This window comes from Tinamus guttatus, unplaced genomic scaffold (genome assembly GCF_059628265.1).
Source record: "Tinamus guttatus ecotype Peru unplaced genomic scaffold, ASM5962826v1 Tinamus_guttatus_pri_ptg000293l, whole genome shotgun sequence".
Taxonomy (NCBI): Eukaryota; Metazoa; Chordata; class Aves; order Tinamiformes; family Tinamidae; genus Tinamus; species Tinamus guttatus.
Window position 1 is genome coordinate 1,753,414 of NW_028288827.1, and position 21,304 is coordinate 1,774,717.

The following is a 21,304-nucleotide window of genomic DNA, read 5'->3' on the forward strand; positions in this document are numbered from 1 at the left end:
TGCCCGAGCGGATCCCGGCCCCGGGCTGGCTCCGCAGGCGTCCGCGGTGCCCGAGCGGATCCCGGCCCTGGGCTGGCTCCGCAGGCGCCCGCGGTGCCCGAGCGGATCCCGGCCCCGGGCTGGCTCCGCAGGCGCCCGCGGTGCCCGAGCGGATCCCGGCCCTGGGCTGGCTCCGCAGGCGCCCGCGGTGCCCGAGCGGATCCCGGCCCCGGGCTGGCTCCGCAGGTGCCTGTGGTGCCCGAGCGGATCCCGGCCCCGGGCTGGCTCCGCAGGCGCCCGCGGTGCCCGAGCGGATCCCGGCCCCGGGCTGGCTCCGCAGGCGCCCGCGGTGCCCGAGCGGATCCCGGCCCCGGGCTGGCTCCGCAGGTGCCCGCGGTGCCCGAGCGGATCCCGGCCCCGGGCTGGCTCTGCAGGCGTCCGCGGTGCCCGAGCGGATCCCGGCCCTGGGCTGGCTCCGCAGGCGCCCGCGGTGCCTGAGCGGATCCCGGCCCTGGGCTGGCTCCGCAGGCGCCCGCGGTGCCCGAGCGGATCCCGGCCCTGGGCTGGCTCCGCAGGCGTCCGTGGTGCCCGAGCGGATCCCAGCCCCGGGCTGGCTCCGCAGGTGCCTGTGGTGCCTGAGCGGATCCCGGCCCCGGGCTGGCTCCGCAGGTGTCCGCGGTGCCCGAGCGGATCCCGGCCCGGGCTGGCTCCGCAGGTGCCTGTGGTGCCTGAGCGGATCCCGGCCCCGGGCTGGCTCTGCAGGCGCCCGCGGTGCCCGAGCGGATCCCGGCCCGGGCTGGCTCCGCAGGTGCCCGCAGTGCCCGAGCGGATCCCGGCCCGGGCTGGCTCCGCAGGTGCCCGTGGTGCCCGAGCGGATCCCGGCCCCGGGCTGGCTCCCCGCGTCCCGCTCGGGGAGGCCGCCCTCCCGCGGCGCCGTCGCACGGGTCGGGCTCAGCCCCGCGCTCTGCTCCTTCGAGGCGCTGCAGCGCCAACGCGCAGGCTGAAGCGCCAACGCGCAGGCCGAAGCCAAGGCGGGAGAGGCTGCCGTGCCTCAGCCGCTGTTTCCGTGTCCTGTGAAATGGTCTTCTTTGGATAAAGATATTCTGAGGGGGAAAAAAGGTGTACAGATCCTAATAGGAAAATGCAGCAGTTCTTAGATAATATCGCTGTGCTGATAAACTGCTAAGCTCTTTAAGAATTCGTTTTAGGTCCTTGTTAAACAGAGCTCTTTTGGGCAAGGTAATCCTTTCTTGAAGTGACTAGTAGCGTTTGCTGCCTTAGGGTGAGGGTGAGAGGAGCGTGTGCACCGACGGGGCCGCCGCGCTGCTCCGCGTGACGCTGCTCGCGCCGGGGCTGCCGTTCCGCCCTCACCTCCTCTGGATCCTGCTGCTTTTCCAGGGAGGGTGAGACGAGTAGCCTGAACGGGAGGGAGGAGGTGACTCCTCATGGAGTACCCACCTGAAAGAAAGAAACGGCTTTATGTGAGAAAAAACTTGACGGCCAAATTATTTATTTTAGGTTTTCTTTCTACATAGGACTGTGAATCATTTTAATACAGCTCTGGGGATTTTGTTTCACTTTGTATTCTGGCAAAACACATGTGCAAGAGCCTTCAGGAAAACGTTTCTTAATATAGGCCAATCTGCTCAGAAATGCCCATGTCATGAAGGAGCCTTAGTTTTATTTTCAGGTATTTGCAAGTCACTGAAGAGATTGCTAAGTCCAAACCAAAAGCAACAGTATTAATTTTATAAGTCTTAAATCATTTCAACAGTGACATTCTGATTTCTCATTGGAAATGAACTGCTTTGTTTTTATTAAAAAAAAAAAAAAGCTGAGAAACACCAAAACGCTATAATCTTCGATTTACAGTTTAAGACCTATAAGATTTGCTGGTTTGATTTTTATTTTAGGCATTGATTTGGGGCTTTTGCTTTTTGCCCCGCGTTACTCTTTTATGTTATTCTTTCTCTCTTGGAGCCCATTTCCCCTGTGTAAATACCCGTAGAAGCCCTGCAGTGAAGCAGAGCTGCCTTCAGGGCAGCCTGCGCGGCCTGTGTGCGGGCAGGGTCCGCATGCGGCCCAGGGTCTGTGTGCAGCCTGGGCTCCGTGTGCAGCCCAGGGTCTGTGTGCGGCCTGGGCTCCGTGTGCAGCCCGGGGTCCATGTGCGGCCCGGGGTCCGTGTGCGGGCAGGGTCCGTGTGCAGCCCAGGGTCCGTGTGCAGCCCGGGGTCCGTGTGCAGCCCGGGGTCCATGTGCGGCCCGGGGTCCGCGTGCGGGCAGGGTCCGTGTGCAGCCCAGGGTCCGTGTGCAGCCCGGGGTCCATGTGCAGCCCGGGGTCCATGTGCAGCCTGGGGTCCATGTGCAGCCTGGGGTCCGTGTGCGGGCAGGATCCGTGTGCAGGCAGGGTCCGTGTGCAGCCCGGGGTCCGTGTGCAGCCCGGGGTCCATGTGCAGCCTGGGCTCCGTGTGCAGGCAGGGTCCGTGTGCAGCCCGGGGTCCGTGTGCAGCCCGGGGTCCATGTGCAGCCTGGGGTCCGTGTGCAGGCAGGGTCCGTGTGCGGGCAGGGTCCGTGTGCATCCTGGGGTCCGTGTGCGGGCAGGATCCGTGTGCAGGCAGGGGTCCATGTGTGGCCCAGGGTCCGCATGCGGGCAGGGTCCGCGTGCGGCCCAGGGTCCGTGTGTGGCCTGGGCTCCGTGTGCAGCCCGGGGTCCGTGTGCGGCCCGGGGTCCGTGTGCGGGCAGGGTCCGTGTGCAGCCCGGGGTCCGTGTGCAGCCTGGGCTCCGTGTGCAGGCAGGGTCCGTGTGCAGGCAGGGTCCGTGTGCAGCCCGGGGTCCATGTGCAGCCCGGGGTCCGTGTGCGGCCCGGGGTCCGTGTGCGGGCAGGGTCCGTGTGCAGGCAGGGTCCGTGTGCAGGCAGGGTCCGTGTGCAGCCCGGGGTCCATGTGCGGCCTGGACTCCGTGTGCAGCCCAGGGTCCGTGTGCAGCCTGGGGTCCATGTGCGGGCAGGGTCCGTGTGTGGCCTGGGCTCCGTGTGCAGCCCGGGGTCCGTGTGCGGCCCGGGGTCCGTGTGCGGCCCGGGGTCCGTGTGCGGCCCGGGGTCCATGTACGGGCAGGGGTCCGTGTGCAGCCTGGGGTCCGTGTGCGGGCAGGGTCCGTGTGCGGCCGGCGCGGCCCAGCGGAGCGGCCGGCCCGGCTCCCGGGGCCGCGTCGCTGCCTCTGCTCGGGGCTGGCACCGGCACCCTGGGAGCCTCCCTGGCGCCCGCCTGGCAAGTGATCAGCCCCTTTGGTTGTGGCTCTGTAACAACACTAGAGAGTAATAGTTTAGGAGATAACTTAAGCACTTCTGAAGAAAAATTTTCTAGTTTTGCGTATCTAGAGTTTTTATTTAAATATGCAATGTTTTGATGTATTCTTGTCTGAGAAAAGTATTATCTATTCACATTCTGCTTGATAATACCCTAGGTCACTGCTTTTATGGATATTATCATTAGAATTTATGGATATTATCATTAGAATCAGAGTAAGGATCAAAGGAAATAAATATGCTTTTGTTTTTTTCATGTGTGCACTGAGTTAAAACCATATGCTATGAGTTTGAGGTTATGCATAGGATTTTTGCACTATTAAGGTAATTCCGTGGGGGGCCTACCTAGAATCTGTATTAATCGTATGGTGTCTCTCACGGCCAGTGTTCGTGAAAGAGCTTTGTTGTACCAGAGTGGGCCAAAATGTTGATGCACTGCCTCTGTCTGGCAAGATTTGCGGTTAGAATTTCTCTGATGCTTTTGGTTCACAGTCATAACTTCTAACCTTTTCTTTAATATATTACAGTGCTTGACACAAGAAATGATATGTAGCTGAACCAAACCTTTTGTTTCATCTATTTGGTTTGTCGTTTAGAAGACATGCAATATCTGCCAGATGCTGCTTCCTAACCAGTGCAGTTTTGCATCACACCAGAGAATCCATCAGCATAAATCTCCATACACGTGTCCCGAATGTGGAGCAATCTGCAGATCTGTCCACTTCCAGACCCATGTCACTAAGAACTGCCTGCATTATACACGAAGAGTTGGTTTTCGGTCAGTATAATGATTACTTTCGTTGTCAATTTATATATAATTTATGCTTTCAAAGTAATTTCTCATTTTCATAAGCATTGTTTGTAGAGCGCGGGGTTCATTGGTTTAAAGTAGTCATGGCAACAATGCTATTAGTACTACAAATTTTGGAATACATCCTGCATTAGACTTCAGCTCTGTTTTGGCCAGCTGCTCCTGTGAGTTACGGAACGGGGATATTAGCCGGCCTCAGTGAGCCGTGAGCCGGCAGATTCGGGAGCGCAGGGTGTCTAGGCTGGGAACTCGGGTGTACGGTCCGGGTTTGAGGCTCTCGGAGCCCAGCCGAGCCGGGCTGCGCTCTGCGAGCGGGGCCGTTTCCAGGGCGCTTTGCTGAGAGCTGCTCTCGGCCGCGTGGGGGTTACCGCGCGTCCCGTGCCCTGCGGAGCAGCACGTGGTGCCCGCGCGGTCGCCGCACGTCCTGCGCCCTGCGGAGCAGCACGTGGTGCCCGCGCGGTCGCTGCACATCCTGCACCCCGCGGAGCAGCACGTGGTGCCCGCGCGCGTGCCCCAGCCGCCCCGCTGGCGGCTCCCCCTTGGTGCCGCCGCTGGCTGCTCCCTGATTCCTCATCGCTTCCTCGCGGGTTCTTGCATTTCCCCCACAGCCACGTCCTGAGAAAATGGGGAGCGGAGGCATTTCATGGAAATTCTACGTTTTGGAAGATTTGGGAGATTGTGCCGCCCTAGAGCTTTGCTGGCCACGGTGGGCAGCGGCGCGGGGCAGGGGGAGCAGCCGGCCGCAGGGCTCGCTCAGCGCCGCTCGCACAGTTGGGCGCCCCGTCCCACCGCGCGGGGTGGCCGGGACCCGCGGCAGCTCCGGCCCTCAGGGCGCTGCCCCGGGGCGCTGGGACGGGCCGGGACGGAGGGGAAGCTGCTGCTGGCGCAGGGAGCGTCCACCCCGCGCGGCGCCAGCTGCTCCCGCAGGCTCCTCCTGCTCGGATCAGGCTCTGCACCCGGCTCCAGCCCTCTCGGGGTTCCTTGGGATCGTTCTGCTTATTCTTTGCTCAGGCAATGGTCCTTATTGCCTGAACTCCTTATGGGTCTGTTGCAGACACTGCACGGCACCTTCCCTCTGCCCATCTTGGGTTTGCCCCTAGGACCAAACCTTCCTCAGGGGCTCACGCCTGAACCAGGAGCACCAAAGGCCCCTGCAAATCGTGACAGTGTCAATTTAAAAAAAATCTCATGCCTTGCTGTGTGAAAAGTTCTTTATACAATGAAACTAAATCAAAAATGCAGTCAAGGAAAAGCAGTATCCAGAGAAATATTTTTACTTCCCGAATTTCTCCTCATTTTCTCATCTCTGTGGATACTTTCGAGGAGAAGCTTCACCCTTCTTGCCTTTCTGGAGGGCCTGGGTGAGGCCAGTGTGATTTCAGCAGCTCAAGCAGATTATTTGAAATGGAGCAGCTGAAACACTCACGCTTAGATACATCCCCGCAAGCTAGGAGCAAGCAAATGGTTCCAGCAGCCCCGAAGGGCAGGCTGGGCATTAAGGGCGGTGCTGATACACAGCCGTGGATCAGTCGTTATCTCATGTCGCTGGAGAATAAAGTCCAGATGGGAGCTGGACCCCGGGGCGAAAGGAGGGCGGGAGGCGAGACGGAGCGCTGCCGCGGTGACGCAGCCGGCGCCGAGCGCGACCGAGCATCGGGCTGGGAAGGGATGTCCCCAGAATGAGGACGTATTGGAGGGGGGGCAAGGTAGCCGTGTGTGTGCGTGTGTAATGATGGTATTAAGAATGTAAACTAAGTGCTTAAAAAAGAGGCTGGCATTCCCCAAACAACAGAGGTGGTACTTTGCACAAAGGGAAACAGGAGGCCAGTGTGCAGGACATTGGTGGGTTTCATGCTTTATTGCAGTTACCAAGGCTGTAAAACAGAATATCTAAAAATTGCTTGGTGTTTATATGGCAAAAACTACCATGAAATAAGCCAAAATTAACACGTTTGAGGGGCTGAAGCCTTTTAAACTGTAAATCCCTCACTGAAAAATAGTGCTCGTCAGGAATTTTCACAGATTATCTTGTAGTTGTTCATGGCAGTGTGTTCTTGCACTTTTCTGGTGGCATGTAGCATTGGAGATGGGTGGCATAAATGGGGCCATTGTGTATAGAAATTACTATTAATATTAATTCAATTTTTAATTGTTTTATTTTAGAATAGATGCGGGAAGTTCACAAATTTTCGACATTGCAGAAGTATGTTTTTGAAAAATATTTTCAGAAAACAATCTGATACACTCATGTGATTATAGAGCTCCAGTTTAATTATCCTGAATTAAAATTTACTGTTTTTTTTTTTTAATCCAAGCATTGATTTAATCACTTGTCATAAAATCATCATCAGTATGTTTTCATAAAATCTAAGCAAGGGGAATGGGAGCAATGTTTTGCTTGCTGATTTTCCATTTTGGTAGTACTTTCTAAATTACTATGGTGTGCTTTGCATAATCCATTGGATGAGATAAAACTGCATTTTGTAAAATCTCTTTACAAATCTGCAGAGGATTTAAGCATTCTTTTTACAATCAATACAATATTCCTCTGTTTGTTGTAATGCCGTAAAAATGTACTCTTCATATATCAGATCATCTTTGGGTTACTTCTTATACTCTCTTCAATTTTCAAATCATCTTTGGGTAACTTCTTTTTTCCTCTTTTCTGATACACAGTCTGTGATTAATTCTCAGTATGTTTTCTGTACTTTTACATTGGCAGAACAGTGTAGTTTTATCCATTTGTATATATAGGTTTACCTCTTCCACTCGCTTGAAAATCCGTGTTGATTCCTTTTCTTTGAAGCCTGTGTTTTGCTCGGCCGGACTGACTCTTCTCCCCTCTCTTTGCAGCTGTGTGCACTGCAATGTCGTCTACTCTGATGTGGCGGCTCTCAAGTCTCACATTCAAGGTTCTCACTGTGAAGTCTTTTACAAGTGTCCTATCTGTCCCATGGCATTTAAGTCTGCTCCCAGCACACATTCCCATGCCTACACACAGCACCCGGGTATCAAGATAGGCGAACCAAAGTAAGCAAAATTCATCTTTTACTGCGCTTGCCTGCCGTTTGATAACTGTGGGGTTGCATTTCCTCTGTGTTTGTAACGCGGAAGCGCCGTGCTGTGCATGCTGCCGTACTGCTGGGTGTGCGGGGTGGTGCATGGTACATATTCTTGGAGGTTTTAGATGGCAGTTAGGTTTCCAAGAACATAGTGATTGCAATGGTTTTGACAATGTTTTAAATGGAACACTGCAAGATCATAATATGGTAATTAGGAAAACATTTCAGGCAAGCTACTGGTCTGTGTTGTGCACTCTTGTTTTTAATCCAATTATTTCACATGGATTTTACTGTAAGGTAAAGTGATTTTTAAAGGAGCAGCTCAGGCAGCTCAGCACCGAAGTAGAGATGTTCGTAGCACCTGCCTGGAAGGGCAGAGCAGAACGATGTCGCGTGTGGCTCCCAGAGCGGCGCTCGAGGCAGCACCGCGGTCCCGCCAGCGCCTTCAGCCCGCGGGAGCCGGGGCTTCCTGGTCAATGTGCAGAAATACCCGGGGATCTGATCAACATGGACAAGCACCTGAGGGGAGGATGGAGGGAGGATGTGGCCAAACTCTTCTCCGTGGTGGCCGGTGTCAGGACAAGGGGCAGCGGGTACAAGCTGAACCCCAGGCAGCTCCATGTCCATGTGAGGAATAGCTTCTTTGCTGTGGGGGTGCCCGAGCCCTGGCACAGGCTGCCCAGAGAGGCTGTGGAGGCTCCTGCCCTGGAGATCTCCAACCCGCCTGGATGGACCCTGTGCCCCGTGCCCTGGGTGTCCCTGCTGGAGCAGGGGCTGGACTGGGTGATCCCTAGAGGTGCCTTCCAACCTCAACCACTCTGGGATTGTGCGATTCCTGAGGGAGCTGGGGTTTCCAGCGGGAGCTGGGGTTTCCCATAGGAGCTGGGGTTTCCCATGGGAGCTGGGGCTTCCCATAGGAGCTGGGGTTTCCCATAGGAGCTGGGGTTGCCCACGGGAGCTGGGGTTTCTCGCGGGTCGCAGGCAGAGCTCTGCAGCGCAGCCCTCCCGGCCAGGCCGCTGCTCCCTCGCTGCTGCTGTTTCTCCTGTGTGACCGGCCCTCCTGCCTCGCGCTGCTCTTTTTTCTTCAGCAGTAGCCACATTTTGGGTCTGGTGACCGGGTTTTTGCTTCCCCAAGACTGTTATAAAGCAATGTGCCTGCCATTAAACCTTTTCCAGCTGGGTTATGGCAGAACGTTTTCCATTCTGCAGTTAGGTCGTGAGACATAAAGGCAGTTAGTGGTTTGCTGGAGAAAGCAGAAGAATCCTGTGGAATATCAGTATTGATTAGGAATTCAGCTTCAGGGCTGAGTTCAAAGTGCCCAATTCCCGGATTCTCAGGGGCTGTCAGTGGGAGCTCAGATGCAGCTGAGCTCGGTGGGAGCTGCAGATAATCTGAAAATGGGGTCAGATCCCCTCAGTGGCAGCCGTGGCCTTCCAGACGCAGTGGTCTGAGTCACCAGTGTCACCAACCAGGAGCCCCACAGCCCCATAGGGTAGAGCAGATGTCACGGGGCCAGATTAACTCGGTTCCTTCCAATGTGTCGACAGAAGTGCCGTTCTCTAGGAGGTTTAAACCTCCATCAAAGCAAAAGAGCAACAAACTTCCTGTTTCTGAGACAAGATTGACATTTGCCGTGGTAGCAAATGGTACCTTTAATTCAGGATGGCATCTTGAGCAGTAGGCTCAGAAATACCAACATCTCATCCAAAATTTTAGATGTCCACAGTTTTCATCGAATAAAAAAAACAAATGATTGAAAGAGTCAGTTGTGGAAGGTATTTCATGTAAGAAATAAGAAAATGAGAGGTGCAAAAGGTTTTCTGACCTGAGTTTGGATCTTTTGAATGGTTTCTAGGCTACTTTGTTATTAAACATTTTGCATTAGTTTAGTTTTCATATAGATATGCTCATAATTATTTTATGAGCTTCTGGAAATTTGCTTATAAGCAGCCTGAAGGTTTTGAGAAGTGTCGTCCGCGCTGGTTTGCCCCAGGTTTAGCGTTGCAGCCCGGGCGCTCTCCGGCCGTTATCCGAGTCCGTGCCCAGCGGCTGCTGGGAGGTGCCACAGGGTCCCGCGGCGCCTGCACTGACCAGTGTCCCCGTTTAATGAAGGTTATTCCCGGCCATGAGGACCTGGGGATTGCCTCAGGATTAACTAAATGTATTCATGCTTCTTAGTAGCAAGTTGGAAAGGAAAATATTTCAGGTTATTTATGTCAGATGATTTCTGAGGATGTCTCTAAAATACATTGATGGGGTGCCATTAAGTGTTTGTGACAGCTCTCTAATTCTCCTTTATCTGCAGTAATGTTCTGTGTTTGTAATTGAAGAGCTGTTTTCATGTTTGACAAATCTGCCACTACTGATTTATCTGGGTCATAGAACCTCTCTTTCCTGTTGCATATGGCTGGCATACATTGTAAAGGGTTAAAAAAATCATAATCAAAATGAAGCAAATATATCACACGGCAGATAGGATTATGTAAGTCCGTCTGAATGGCTCTTTTTCTGCCGTGAAGATTTAAAACACATCCAAGAAGCGTGCAGCAGCCTCCTGTGTCCGAAACCTGGAGCTGTCTGCACACATGGGTGTCAGGAGGGCCCAGCCCCACGTTTTGAGACGTGGCTCTTGAAGGTTACCCCATAGGCAGGTGCCTCTCGGCTCCCACCCGGCGCTGGGCCCTGGGGGCTGGTTTTCCTTCAGGAGGTGGTGGCAGTGCCAGGGTCATGGGTGTCCCTGCCATGAGCAGCTCGGGCAGCTGGGAGGACCCGTGAGCTCCAGCTGAACGTGGGCCGGGGCCCCGGGTCTGCTTGTCCTGTCTGCGGGAATCAGGCTGAATCAGAATCCTGTCTGTGGGAATCAGGCTGAATCAGAATCCTGTCTGTGGGAGTCAGGCTGAATCAGCCTTCGTGTCTGTGGGAATGGGGCTTGCTGGGACACGGCCGTGGGTCCATGTGGGGAGGCAGTGCCCTCTCCTCCGTGTTATCTCAAATGCCAGGGCTCAGCGCTCTTTGAACCACCTGCCTTGGAAGCTGTTGGTTAATGGATATAGAAAGGGGCTTGCATGTTTAGGTGAATAAGGAGAACATTCAGTGTTGTGCCAAGGCAGGTTTTCAATGGAAGGCAGCGTCCGAGGGAGGGCTCGGCCCAGCTGACGGCATCGGGATGCCCTGCGATGGTGCCAGGCACCGCGCGTCCCGTCCGAGCGACCGCGCGTTGGGCTTCCCCGGCGCTTGCCTGCCCTCCGTTTCCCCATTTATATAAAGAAGTGATGTTTCTCAAAGGATAAAACCACTCTTTTACTATTTAAAAACACCTGCATGAGAGTTACAGTTTGACACTTGCTTTTTAGGGGGAGCGAAGCAGTTCTTAACAGAATCAGATGTACAGATAAGCAAAATCAACAAGCAAAATATCAAGTAAATTATTGCCTAGAACAATTCAGACTTGTGACTTTCATAGTAAACTCATGAGGAAAATGAAGTAAACTTCAAGCTGTTGTTACATGGTAGCTGCTGGGGTGCTTAGAGGAGAGGACTGGACTTAGGTTTCAGTCTTCTTTTTGTCTGTTGGTCACTTGACCACTTGTTTGTCTGCTTGTCACTTGACAAAGGTCTGCTAAGATAGAGGTTTCAGGTAAAATACCTGTTTTCAGGTTAATAACTTTCCTACGGTTTTATGATTCAGAAATTTGGCTATCGTTTTCACTTGGCAGGACTGTGCTGCTAGCATGCAATATTTATCTAGTTCTCTGTAATTAGCACACTTGTTGCTACTTCAAAGCAGTTTATTTAATGTACCTCTTCAGCCAGAAATTGTGTTTTTGGGGGTGTCTCTTCGTTTCCTGGGTAGATCAAGACCGATCCTTAAGGGATCCTAGTGGCGAAATGTGAACTGTCGTCGTGTGAAGCTCCAGCTTCCCCTGGCTGAGGGAGGGAAGCCGCAGTCCGGCCAAGATTCAAAACCATGTTCTATATTGCTGAAAATAAACTAATGGTGAAGTATTTTACTGACTATGATCAAAACGATATCTCCTTCAACATACTGCCCTCACCACCTGAAGCAGTTACGTTGTTCATCCTTTAATTATAATGTAAGCTCAAGAAGTCAGGATGTTCCACTCCTGAGCTGGTGGTATGTAGCTGGTGCGTGCTGGTGAGTTTTGGCTTCTTGTCTGCACTGTGTAATGGTTTTGGTCTGTTTTTTGATTGTACCTTTATTTTGATATTTGAGGCTGTTTTGATTTAGTTTCATTTTAATTGTGCTTCAGACAATCAGATGCGGTTGCTTAAACATGTCAGACCTTATCTCTGTTGGGTAAAATACCAACGTGATTCTTTCACATTGGTCCTCAACACAACTGACATTATTTATTGTACTTCTGGTTTTAGAATAATCTATAAATGCTCCATGTGTGACACTGTGTTTACTCTACAACCTTTGCTCTATCGCCACTTCGATCAGCACATTGAGAACCAGAAGGTCTCTGTTTTCAAGTGTCCAGACTGTTCCCTTCTATATGCACAGAAGCAGCTTATGATGGATCATATAAAGGTTCGTAGGCATTTTCTCCTTTCATTGCTAGATTTGTCATGTAGCACACGCTTTCAGAAAATGCTCTAAAAGGCACAGAAGTTTTTCTATATGAATATTGATTTTGATGCAGCCATAATATCTCAGTGCATTGCAGTCAGTATGTCATTTAATCAAAAATAATACTGGGTGTAGTGAGATAAGCTAGTCCAGTCCTAGTAAGCCCTGAGCCTTAGGAACAACATTCCTAGTATCGTTATTCCTGTTGGTGGCTGGTGGCACTGAGTGCATTGCAAGAATCAAGCCTTTGGTTTCCAGAACTGTGTGGTGGGAACAGGAGATTTGGGAATACATTTGTGTGTGTCTGTGTGTGTGTGTGCACACATACACAAACGCATGCACACTTTGAAGAAAACCTTACTGGCTTAGCTCATAAATATCCTTGCAACCAAATGAATGGCTTTACTGGAGAACATTTTCTGTTGCAAATACTTGCAAATTAAGTTACTCAGAATCATCAGTCCCTTGACTAGAATTGGTTAGCTATCTATTTTTAAATATGCTTACTTACCTTATCTTAAAATCAGCAAATCAGGTTAACAGTGGAAAAGTTTATTATTCTTTATTAGCTTGATCAGGAGGCACTGGGCCACGGCTAAAGTTATTTGCACCACTAAGTATGACAATATAGAGAGGTGGCACTTAACAGAGTTGGATTGTTTTGTAATAACATAAAGGATTCAGTAAAATATACAACGTTTTAAAAAATCATGTACCTTTTCTTGTTGCTAAAGCCAGTGTTTTGTATTTTAGCCTCAACTGTGGCACTTGCAACCTTGATGATTTTTAAGATTGCATTGAAAAAAAAATCCTGGGAAAATGGCTGATTTTAAAGGCTAGACAGGTAATAGAGGGCAGACCAAGGTGTTCACAAGCACCAGGTCTTTTTTGCTTTTGAACTAGTTCCTGTTTACTTTAAGAATCATCCCAAAATTTTTGCTAGATACCTTAATTGGTCCTGTCATGCAGCAATGAAAAGTCCAATTTTCAGTTTCTTTTGATCTGCTTGTAATCATTGCTTTTTTAACTAACTAGGCAAATTCATATATTGCTTATTCATGTAGGCGTGCATTCGTCTTCTTGATTCAGGTGTTGTTGTAAACTTGTCGTTACACCTGTGGGCAGGCACTAACCTCCTCGAGAGCAGAAAGCAGCGTGAGCGGGTGGCAGGAGCTGTTCTCAGGCAGGCGCCTTGGCGCGTTTTGGCTGGGGTGCCTGTGCTTTGCCCTGGCCGTGTTGGTACCTCTGCCCGCTGGGCTGCTCGGCACCTTTCACCGCAGGGGCCCGTGAGGACAGAGCTCGCGTGCAGCGTCGGCACCTTCCTTCCCAGGTGCTGCAGTGCCGCAGCCTGCGGGACGTGCGACGGGTCGGACGGGCTGCAGGGCCTGGGCAGGAGGGAGCCACCGGCGGAGACGGGTGAGGGTAGCACCAGGCAGGACAGGATTGCAGGGCACTCGGCCCCGCCACACGACGAGTAATGGTTTGATATGGCTAGACATGAGCCCTCAGGGAGGAGACCTGCCTGGAAATAGCAGAAAGGGACGAGACGCTCAGGAGGAGGTTGTTTAAGGCTGCAGAAATAACCCAGAGTCATTCCTGCAGATGGGAGTGTGTCTTTGTGGCAAAATACATGTCTCGTTTTGCTCTAATGGCTGCTACAAGAGCACTGCAACAGCCAGGGGCACGAGTGGCGAGGGTCTGGCCAGGAGGTGTAACGCCCCCAGCTCTGCCTGCAGCGTGCTGATGTTCTGTGCTTTTTGGTGAAATAAGGAAATAAACGGCAAGGGTTTTGTTTAAAGCACCTTGCAGCATTTCGTATTCTGTGACTTGAGGGTGCGTTGAGAGCTTTTGGTGCCCAGGGTCACCTGCAGAAAGAGCAGTTGCGTTCGGGAGCCTGGACGTGCCCCCTGGGAGGGCTCTGCGGGAGGGCAGCGCGGACGCCCCTCGAGGTGCCCGTGCCGGGGCCAGGCCTCGGGGCGGGCGAGGGCCTTCATCACGGCGCCCGCCAGCAGCGCCTTGGCGCCCGGCAGCTCCGCGGCCGGGGTGCCGCTCGGCCTGACTGCGGGGCCGCCGGCACGGCCGGGCGGGAGGCGGGAGAGCCGGTGTTCACCTAGTGCCTGGTGTGGGGATGCAGCAACGAGGAGGCGTCGCTGGCGGCGAGGGCAGCCGGGCAGGCAGCACCGCGCGGGCCGCGTGGGGGGCAGCGCTCGCTGCGCCCGCAGCGCCGCCTCACGCGAAGCGCCGCGGCCTCCCGCCGGAGCGGCCTGCTCTGCTCTCCTTTCCCCATGTGCCAAATCAAAGTTAGTCAGCAAACAAACCTGGCCATCCGTGAGAGCATCGTTTGAAATGAAGATGCTCAGTTAATCGGATTAGGCAAGCAAAGTGAGAATTAAACTTAACGTAACTTTAGCCTTTTTTCTTTCTCCCTATTAAACAGCCATTTTAACAGTCTCAGTTTTCATAAAAATATCAGACCACTGAAGAAAACTACTTTTTAGTTATGTTTGGTGTCTGTTACTGTTGTTGATAGTTTCTGCTAATGCTAGAGTTTGCTTTTCTTTCATCTTTTTTTTTTTTAAATTAGAATGTGGTTCTGAATTGTAATATAACAATGAAATAAATTAAGGCTTTTCAGAGGCCTGAATTTGCATTTTGAGGTGCAGGTCTGTATTTTGACAATACAACAGTAACCTCTACGTTAGTTACTTTACATCTATGTTAATTTTTTTACATTTTTTTTTATTGTAGTCCATGCATGGAACGTTGAAAAGTGTTGAGGGGCCACCAAACCTGGGAATACATTTGCCTCTCAGTACTAAACCTACAATGCAGAACTCAGCCAGTCACAACAAAGAGGACACAAAATCGGTCAACGGAACAGAAAAATTAGAGAGGAAATTGTCTTCGCCCATGAAGAAAGCAGAGTCTAAAAAGGTTACCAATCCTGGCTGGACGTGCTGGGAGTGCGATAGGCTCTTCACTCAGAGGGATGTTTACATCTCCCACATGAGGAAAGAACATGGAAAGGTAAGTGAGTAATATGAAATTACAGAATAGTGAGTGAAACCTGAAATAAGAAGGTTTTTTTTTTTCCAATTTAGTAGTGTATTTCATAGAATCATAGAATCATTTTGGTTGGAAAAGACCTTCAAGATCATCAAGTCCAACTGTAAATCCTTCAACGCCATCCTGCGAAACCATGTCCCTAGGTGCCTCTTCTGCATGTTTCTTCAACACTGCGAGGGACGGTGACTCCACCACTTCCCTTGGCAGCCAGTTCCAATGCTTGACTACTCTTTCCATTCAGTATATTTTCCTAATATCTAACCTTTGCAGATGTTCCTGTAAATTCCATCATTATTCTTCTGTTTTCTCATCTCTGTTGCACATTGCTCTTTTATGCTGCTTAGTTTTTGTCATTTTCTATGTAGTGAGGAAATCCACACATTCTCAGTTAATTGCAGGCTTGTTCACCCAGTGCAAAAAATTCCTCCAAGAGGGAAAGGTGTTCCAGCATTTCTTCTGAGCCATATCCAGATTCTTTTTCCTCCTTCAAGCCTTCCATAGTTTCTTGTCTCTTGCAAATTCATTAACTGCCTGATCTAGGGAATCAAATCTTGTCTTGCTGGCCCAGTGAATGACAAATAGGATTTAATTTTAAAATGTACACACGTTCTAAGGTGAGGCCAGTTTTCTGTTTCTTAGGCTTGCAGGTTCTGTCAGCAAGTCAGCTGAGTTGAACAATTGGAAATGTTATTTAAACGAGCTAGATTTGAGAGCTTTCTTAAAATTAATTGAAAGGAAAACATGGGAATGCTGCATTCTCAAATCATCAAGGACAGCTTGATGTCCTTGCTCTTCCAAGTAAGTGAAATGTTTTAAAGATCCCAGATGAACAGTAGTGGAATTGAGCAATTTTCCTCTGTTACTGCTTGCAGGGAAGAGCTACAACATTGACTTGTTAAATTTGGCTTCAAAAGGAAAAGAATAGTAGAAAATGTGACCTCATAGCAGATTCAGTCTTCTTCCCTTTTTTATCATTTAGAAAATTACTCTGATAGGTATCCGGCCTCCTCTCCTCTCCATACGGATGGAAGTAGATCGATAGAGATAAGACATATAATGGTGGTGGCCTCTGGTCCTTCTGAGTGGTCTCTTTTTTCTTAGTGACTGGTAAAATTTGATCTTTTAGCAAGGAGGAACCTAGAGAATTTTAGTATGTCTGAAACAACTGTAGCTCTGTAAAAATGAACAAAGGATAAAACAGTGCGTGCAGTTGTCACCAAAGCGTTAAATGTTCGTATTGTTTCCCAGATTTTGACAATCTTTAAGCAGTGCCATTAGCAGCTCCACAAGTTCTTTGTGAACACAGAAACTGTGCATTTTTCTGTAATACCTGGTGTTAAAAATTGGTAAATGAGTGTTGGTATCTGTGTGAGTAATCTTCCTGCTCCTAGGTAAAATCTTTAACAAACCCTGATGATTGCAGGCAGGATCTGTGAACAGATTTTTGTCAAAACTTTTCACCAAATTTTATTCTCTTCCAGTGAATTTGAAAAGTTTTCTAAAGATGATTGAAAAACACTTCAAAATACCACACGTTCAACAGAACAGATTTGTTTTTAAAAGTGCAATTTCGATTGTGTTACAGAGCAAACCGTTTCTGTGTTTTTTAAGATGACTTTGTAACTCCAGCATGAGTCTGCTGCTGTTGGAGAAGAATAGTATAGGTATATATGGAGCATTAGATAATTATCGTGGTCAGATATTGGCCTAAAGGCCTATTTCAGTGTTTAGTTTTCGCACTTCGTATTTTATTCTCTATTAAAATTGTTCTTCAGATAAAGTGGCAGGTTTATATATATTAAAATTAATAATCAGCTGTGTCTTTGCGAGACTGGTGGTAAAGGACCGGTTGCTCCATTTCCTCCAGGCCTCTCGAAGTTCCCGCGGTTGCCAGCCCTTTTCCATGGCCGTGCTCAGCACAAGGGCCTGCTGCAGCCCTCGTGGAGCCCGTGAGCTGTTCGGAGCCCCCGTCACGCGAGGGACCTGCAGACACTCATCGCACATGAGTCTCTGCACACACTCAGCTGCGCAGAAATACCTCTCGTTTTGTAGCATTTGTGCAAGCGTGTTTCTGTGCAGAAGGGTGTTTCTGGGCAGGGGTGGTTCCGCGGTTCGTGCTCGCTCTGCCGTCCCCTTGCTGCCCGCAGGAGAAGCTGCTGCTCGTCCTGTGCACATGGAGCCGCCGCGGGCAGCGTGAGCAGCACCGTGATGGGCAGTGAGCAGACAACAAACATGCACAAAAGGGGTTCTTCAGTCCCTTAAAAATGTGTGTAACCAGCTGATTAGTATTTAGAATTGAGGGGTTATTTTTTATCATTATTATTATCATTACTTTAGATTAGGCACAGAATGACTCATGTCATATTTGAAATGTCCCCATGGATTATCGTACGTCTCCGTTGTTAGGAATCAGTCACTTCTTCAGGAGCCAAGGACAAACGAGCTAAAGCTTAAATATTTTTCTCTGTGGAAAATGGTACCTGCCTGTTCTTGGAGCTGCAGCACAGGGACATTGAATGGCTCTCTGGAAGAGTCAAGATTGGTCCGAGTTTAAGTGTTAATCTGAGTCCTCCACTCGGTGACCTTGCTTAGAGTAGTGGAACCAAATTAGCAGTATTTCATTTCTGTATGAGCTGCAAGGCATCAGAAAACTACAGATCGGAGCTCGAGAAATCCCTGTGCAAGGAAGCAAGCAGACAGAGGGGTATCTCCGTGCCGTTGCTGCGGGGTGGCAGGACAGGACGGCCGCTGGTGCAAGCCTTGGCGTCCAGGGCGCTGCCGCGCTGGCCGTCCCAAGGGTGCACGGGCAGAAGCGGGCGCCGCGGCTCGAGGGGCTGCTCCTCCCGCACATCCCACGGCCCATCCCGGCCTTCCCGTTCCTTCTCCTGCTCCTCCCGCCGTTCAGCTGTCCCTAAGGGCCGGCCACGTCTCACCCCTGCTGCCTTCCCGGCCGTGGGCCCTCTGCTTCGCTCCGCCGCCAGGTCGGAGGCAGCCAGGGCGCCTCAGGCCACCGGGGCGGACGGGCGAGCGGCGCCGCGGCGGGCGCTGCCTGCAGCGGGCCCAGGAGCCGCCTGCCGGGAGGCCGAGCGTGGCGCCCACGCTGCCTTCCTGTGCCAGAGGCCCCAGCGGAGGCGCTACTTCCACTTCCCCTTCCTAACTGATGTGTTTTTCTTCTTTCTCCCCCTCTCCAAAGCAAATGAAGAAGCATCCTTGTCGGCAATGTGACAAGTCTTTCAGCTCGTCCCACAGTTTATGTCGTCACAACCGTATCAAACACAAAGGCATTAGGAAGGTTTATACATGCTCGTAAGTTCTGCTTTTATTTATTTTTTGAAGATACATAGAGACAGAGTGTTCTTCCCTGCATTTCCTTCTTGACTGCATAAAAGCAAGTGTGTCATTCATTCAGATTAATCAGTTAGTTACAGATGTGCAGATGGCCCGTGACATTTGGGCTGTTCTGCATGCATAAAGAGAGCAAACTACTCCAAATGCACATGCATCAAGTGGAGTTTGCTGCCTTTGAGGTGCTTTCAAAGCAAATGAGGAATGTGACTGAATTGAGAGGTCCCCTGCCTTTCACAGTGGTAAATTTGGTTTTTAGATTTCTCTCAGATGCATTCTGGCTACGGAAGCTGGTATTAACATAAAACAATTTGAAACATCTAAAGATGCTTAATCAAATCTAAGTAGCTGAAGAGGTGACACATAATTTGATAGAAAAATATGTCAATCAGATGAGCTAGATGGTGTAAGCTCTGTGCGAGCCCCTCCATTCCTGTCCTGCAGGTGGGTGCTCCCTTGGCAGAGAGCAGTTGTAGCTCAGGATCCTGAGGCTGCTTCCCCAGGGCTGCCCTCCCAGCGGGTCTGTCTTGTCTTCCTGCAGGCACTGCCCCGATTCGAGACGAACTTTCACCAAACGGTTGATGCTGGAAAAACATATTCAGTTAATGCATGGCATTAAAGACCCTGATGTGAAAGAAAATGACTGAATCAGCCAATATAGAAGAAAGGGAAGTAAAAGAAGATACAAAGGTAATGACTTAGAAAAATTCTTCCAAGTGTTCTGTACGGTGAAAATTTCCACCTGTGAGATCATACCCCGAGCTGACAGTAGAGGCACAAGTGCAGATGTTTTTTAAAATGGGCCATTCGTTGTCTTTTGCACGACTGTTTTTAAGGGCAACAATATGTTAGTCTAACAATCAGAGATGATCTGCTACATGAAACGCTATGTATGAATAAAAACATAATTAAAATGTAGTTTCTGGAGGTTGTCCTGGAGAGGTCTGGTGTGTCCTACAGAGCTGGTTTATTCTGCACCACATACAGCCTCGTGTGCAGTTGGATGCAGCTCTGTTTGCAAATACTTGCTCAGGTCCATCCAGTGCCTTAGATACTATAACTCGATCAGAGATGCAAAATAAGTTTTACATATGATTTATAGTAAAAAAATACATATTTATTCTCTAATATATACACTATGTAGTTACTTGTATGATTTCAAATACCATCCTTTTCAAAGTTTTACTGGGGAAGGTTTTTGAAGTTTGCAAGTCAAGACACTTAAGACATGAACTCTCTATTTATGGTTAATGAAATCATCTTTGTCTTCCTTAGGTTCCCAGTCCAAAGCGCAAATTGGAGGAGCCCATCCTGGAGTTCAGGCCTCCGCGCGGCGCAATCACTCAGCCACTGAAGAAGCTGAAGATCAATGTTTTTAAGGTGCACAAGTGTGCTGTGTGCGGCTTCACAACAGAAAACCTTCTGCAGTTTCACGAACATATTCCTCAGCATAAGTCTGATGGCTCCTCATACCAGTGCAGGGAGTGTGGACTCTGCTATACGTCCCACGTGTCTCTCTCCAGACATCTCTTCATTGTGCACAAGCTGAAGGAGCCTCAGCCAGTGTCGAAGCAGAATGGCTCTGGGGAGGATAATCAGCAAGAAAACAAACCCAACCACGAGGACGAGTCGCCTGACGGCGCCGTGTCGGACCGCAGGTGCAAAGTGTGCGCAAAGACGTTCGAAACTGAAGCGGCCTTAAATACTCACATGAGAACACATGGCATGGCCTTCATTAAGTCAAAAAGGATGAGCTCAGCTGAAAAGTGATGGGATTGTTTGGGACGCAGGAATCTCTCTCCACATTGGAATAATAATGACATTTTTGTTACAGAAAGTTCACCGTATAATAGTGTTAACAGTACTGGTCAGGCTGTTGCAATATATTCTGCATAAGTGTGTCCTCTTCACCTCATTGTCTATATCCTCCAAACATCAAAGCAGTATTTGAGTTGAAAGAGTTTGTATATATTTAAACTAATAACTTTTATACTCTTTGTTACGTGTTTGTATCGGTATCTAGTGGAAAACCTGATTTTTGTTCTCTTTCTGTTTTTTGTAGCAGGCTCCTTGGGCGCAGAGCTGGGTGCTGGGGCTGTTCCCAGGCCCGCTCGGTGCTCGGGGGCGGCCGGGAGCTGGCGGCAGCGCTCGGGGAGGCCGGCCCGGCCGCCGCTGCCCTCCCGCCCGGCCGCCCTTGGCGGCGCCCCGGGGAGCTCTGACCCTCCTGCCAGGCACCGCGGCCTGCGCGGGCAGGACGGGAGCTGCGGGATGGGGGCTGCAGGGCTGCGCGCCCTCGAGGAGCTGCCGGCGCTGCCAGGCGGAGCTCAAACCGTTACGGATGCACGGGGCTGCTCGGGGGCAAACACAGGAGATGTAACTTAGAGGACTAGGTTTATAATTACGATGTTTTTTGTCGTGTAATTTATTAACCATCACAGAGAAGCAAGTGAGCAGCATTTCATGTTCTCCCTTCTGCTCGTGGAGGCTGCGGGCCCTCACTGCAGGGTCCGAGCATCCCGGTGCTCCGTGTCTCGCAGTGCCGCGCAGCCCCTCCGGCGTCGCTGCCGTCACCGGCACCGCGAGCAGGCGCTGCCCCACGCTGCCCCTCGCACACACCGGTCTCCGTGAGAGTTGCATTTCCAGTTCGTTTTTGCATTTTATACCTTGTATGTATCCCTAAATAAATTTTGTACTTTTTTTAAAAACAAATTGTGTGTATATAGATAGCTGCATGAGATACAGTAGTAATCGTTCGGTTCCTTAAAAGTCTTGCTGCTGTCAGATGTTATTATACACTACGTCCATTATAACTGTATTAAACACATTTCATATGTAAATAAATGTGGAGCATTTTGCCCCTAAAGGTTTGTGAGATTCTGTTATTAATGATTAAATTGTAACAATTTTAAGACAGAAATGCTGGGGAAAGAATGAGAGCCCTTCTCAGCTTCCTCTGCAGATGTTGGTGTCATCCTTGGAGCTGCGTGTCAGGTGCACTAGTTCGACTCTCGCCTGGTCCCCACTCTTGCTTTGCTTCGTCGGTAGGTGCCAGTTACCCCATATGTAACTCAGCTCTCAGGAGGCTCCCAGGCTCTTCTCAGAGCTGGAGCCCCGGGCGGCACCGCGGTCCCCAGCACGTGGA

The 21,304-nt window shown here is 50.5% G+C and overlaps 1 protein-coding gene across 1 annotated transcript in view; it reads left to right on the plus strand.

The window, feature by feature from the left end:
- ZNF532 (zinc finger protein 532) overlaps window positions 1-20,058 on the plus strand; it is a 40,814-nt gene extending 20,756 nt beyond the window's left edge. Inside the window, 8 exon segments of the mRNA XM_088527862.1 lie at window positions 3,880-4,061; window positions 6,948-7,124; window positions 11,550-11,712; window positions 14,500-14,778; window positions 18,011-18,123; window positions 18,704-18,800; window positions 18,802-18,852; window positions 19,438-20,058. Coding sequence (XP_088383988.1) covers window positions 3,880-4,061; window positions 6,948-7,124; window positions 11,550-11,712; window positions 14,500-14,778; window positions 18,011-18,123; window positions 18,704-18,800; window positions 18,802-18,852; window positions 19,438-19,932 — 1,557 coding nt within the window. The 3' untranslated portion in view covers window positions 19,933-20,058.
- Window positions 20,059-21,304: the final 1,246 nt, after the last annotated feature.